This window comes from Phalaenopsis equestris, unplaced genomic scaffold (assembly GCF_001263595.1).
Source record: "Phalaenopsis equestris unplaced genomic scaffold, ASM126359v1 Scaffold224495, whole genome shotgun sequence".
Taxonomy (NCBI): Eukaryota; Viridiplantae; Streptophyta; class Magnoliopsida; order Asparagales; family Orchidaceae; genus Phalaenopsis; species Phalaenopsis equestris.
The window spans coordinates 5,553-8,003 of record NW_018242574.1 but is presented as its reverse complement, the minus strand read 5'-3'; the positions used below and the strand labels follow the sequence as shown (position 1 = coordinate 8,003).

At 41.3% G+C, this 2,451-nt stretch overlaps 1 protein-coding gene across 1 annotated transcript; it reads right to left on the bottom strand.

The window, feature by feature from the left end:
• Positions 1–766: 766 nt before the first annotated feature.
• Positions 767–1,857, bottom strand: LOC110037751 (polyadenylate-binding protein-interacting protein 11-like; the record flags this gene model as incomplete). Its single annotated transcript, XM_020742455.1, has 2 exons — positions 962–1,857; positions 767–877 (listed from the first exon to the last, which is right to left on the bottom strand). Coding segments are annotated over exons 1-2 (648 nt in total), but the record flags the coding sequence as incomplete, so codon positions are not given.
• Positions 1,858–2,451: the final 594 nt, after the last annotated feature.

Sequence of the window (2,451 nt, the reverse complement as noted above, 5' to 3'; positions counted from 1 at the left end):
TATCTAAAAATCAGGAGTAATTTAAACTTGCATTGTATCAATTATCAGGACAAAAATGACCAAGCCCTAAGATATATAAACGACAAAGAGATTACAAAGAGCTTAGAAACCCTTTTAATAATGACAAATAAGTACAGCCAAAAAAAGGAACATAGGCAGCCATTAAAGCAAAAAAATGTTGCCCACGAAATAAAACTATGCGGACAATCTAAGACAGAAAATGCTCCCCCTGATTTACAATCTGTCTGGGGCAACTGCAGTTTATTAAAAAACAGTTGTAAAACTGTTGAAAAATAATTTGATGTTCAAAAAGTTGTGGTGTCTATTATAATTTTTATTTTTCGAAAATGTCAAACCGTAGGCCATCGCACCTAGCCAGGACCGATGGGGAAAAAAAGATTTCAGCGTTTACCCAAACAGACAAAGCTGCGGTGCACCGCACCGCCGCCTCAAACGAACCCTTACTCGCATGATTCTCTTCCAAATTTACATGTTACAGTTAAATATTGATGCTTCATCCTCATTTCACTTTGCAAGCTGGGGCAATCCATATATAAAATCAATGTTACCCGGACCATTAGATCATTCAATTAACAACTTACAGTGTGTCAAACTCGACTTCTCAAAAAAACTAAACAAGACCACATATATTCAACAAGAAATCAGGTAGGGAAGGAAAAACAAACTGATAAAAATATGATTTCATTAGTTTATCAGAAACCAAACCTTGAGAAGAAAAAGTAGACAAAAACAGAACGAAATGAACCTGCTGATCAATGTCAGACACGTAGACAGTTCTTCTAATTATCTCTTCTTGTTGAGCCATACTTGTTCGGCTGTTCATTAGCCTCCTTCCCTGGCTGTGATTGTTCTTCCTCTGGAAGAAGAAACTAACAATTAAAAGCGAGAAATATCAAATAACAACTGGTAAAATGCAACATAAAATTTCCAAGAGTCTCACCCGCCTACCGCCTTTGGCATTGCTACCATTAGGATTACCGTCATTTGCATAGCCCGCATTCGGATAAACAATAGGTAACCCAAAACTGTTAGAGTAAAAACCGGTATCCATGCCACTTCCGCCGCTCCAAATAACCCCGGCTCCAGAGTTCACGTACGATTGCGGCACAAACTCCTCAGCCATCGGATTAAGCTTTGATAGCAGCTCCTCTAGATCTCTCATCTCCCTCTTAAAGCCCTCCTCCTCGTTACCCCTCCGTCCACCATCAGGCAGCTGGACAGCCGCCGCATGCCCAACCCACTGTTGCGGTGGTTGAAAGCCCTTAACATCGAAGCCTGAGAAGGAGGAGCCCTGGTGAGGACGAAGGAATGGCCCTCTAATCCTCGCTGCTCCGAAATGACCCTGCTGCAGCCCCGCCGCTGAAGTAGCGAGGCGATTTTCGTGCTCCTTTGCAGCACCTGCATCGATATCACGACTAAAAGAGGACTCTACCCTCATCCCTCTATCAGAAACGTCTGCGTTATCCACGACTGCCATGATCGAGGCCGATCGGCCCTACTCCTATCGTTACCGACCCTAACAGATGACAGAAAAAGGGGCTAACACTGCCTAGACTACCGATGCCTCCTCTTCCATGGATCGACGAGAATCAGAACGGAGGAATGAAGGAACGGCTGAGAAATTCAACTGTGTGCCCAAACCATGATTCAAATTAAATGCGATGAAGGTGGATTACATTGAATTCTGAGCTTCCGTTAAATCCGATCACTCTGTAATCTCATCGCTCGGTTACGTTGTCGCTTGCTTTGGCACCGTTATGGAGGATGTGGGAGAAGACGAGAAGGTACGAAGGGCTGAAGAAGCTGTACGTTTGCGACTTGCGAGAGTTGAACAGCAGATCGTGCGTGTGGCACGTGTTTTCTTCGCTTCTGATTGGTTATCATTTTTCTTTTGTATATATTTATCTAAAATTAATTTTCTTGGCTAATTTATTTTTTATTTAATGGATGCGGTCATGGTCAGCAGTGACGGTCGCTATCGGTAGAGGCGGCCGCGGCGGACGGAAAGAGGAGGCCTATGGATTGGACTCGTGCCGATTTTGTTAATACAATTTCTCTTCTTCTTTTTTTTTATTTATTTTAAAAAGCGAGCAACAAATGCAATATTTGTAATTTTATATTTGAAAATAATTTTCTTCTTTAATTATGAGGGGATTTACATGAAAAAATACTTTGAACGTCACGAAGACATGTTAGAAAAGTTAAGTGCAGAAAGGTTCAAAGTGAAATCCCAATCTATTTTATTAGATTTCATTTCATGTATACATTATATGTAGTATGTGAGTTCGTTTGGAATGGCGGTACGGTGTTGCACTATAGTTTTATCTGCTTGACAACACTGATTTTAGTCTGTCTTTCCAAAAATTACAACTGAAAGCTATGTTTTCGTACCAGATCTGGTAACTTGCGGTGACTACTATAAAGCTATAG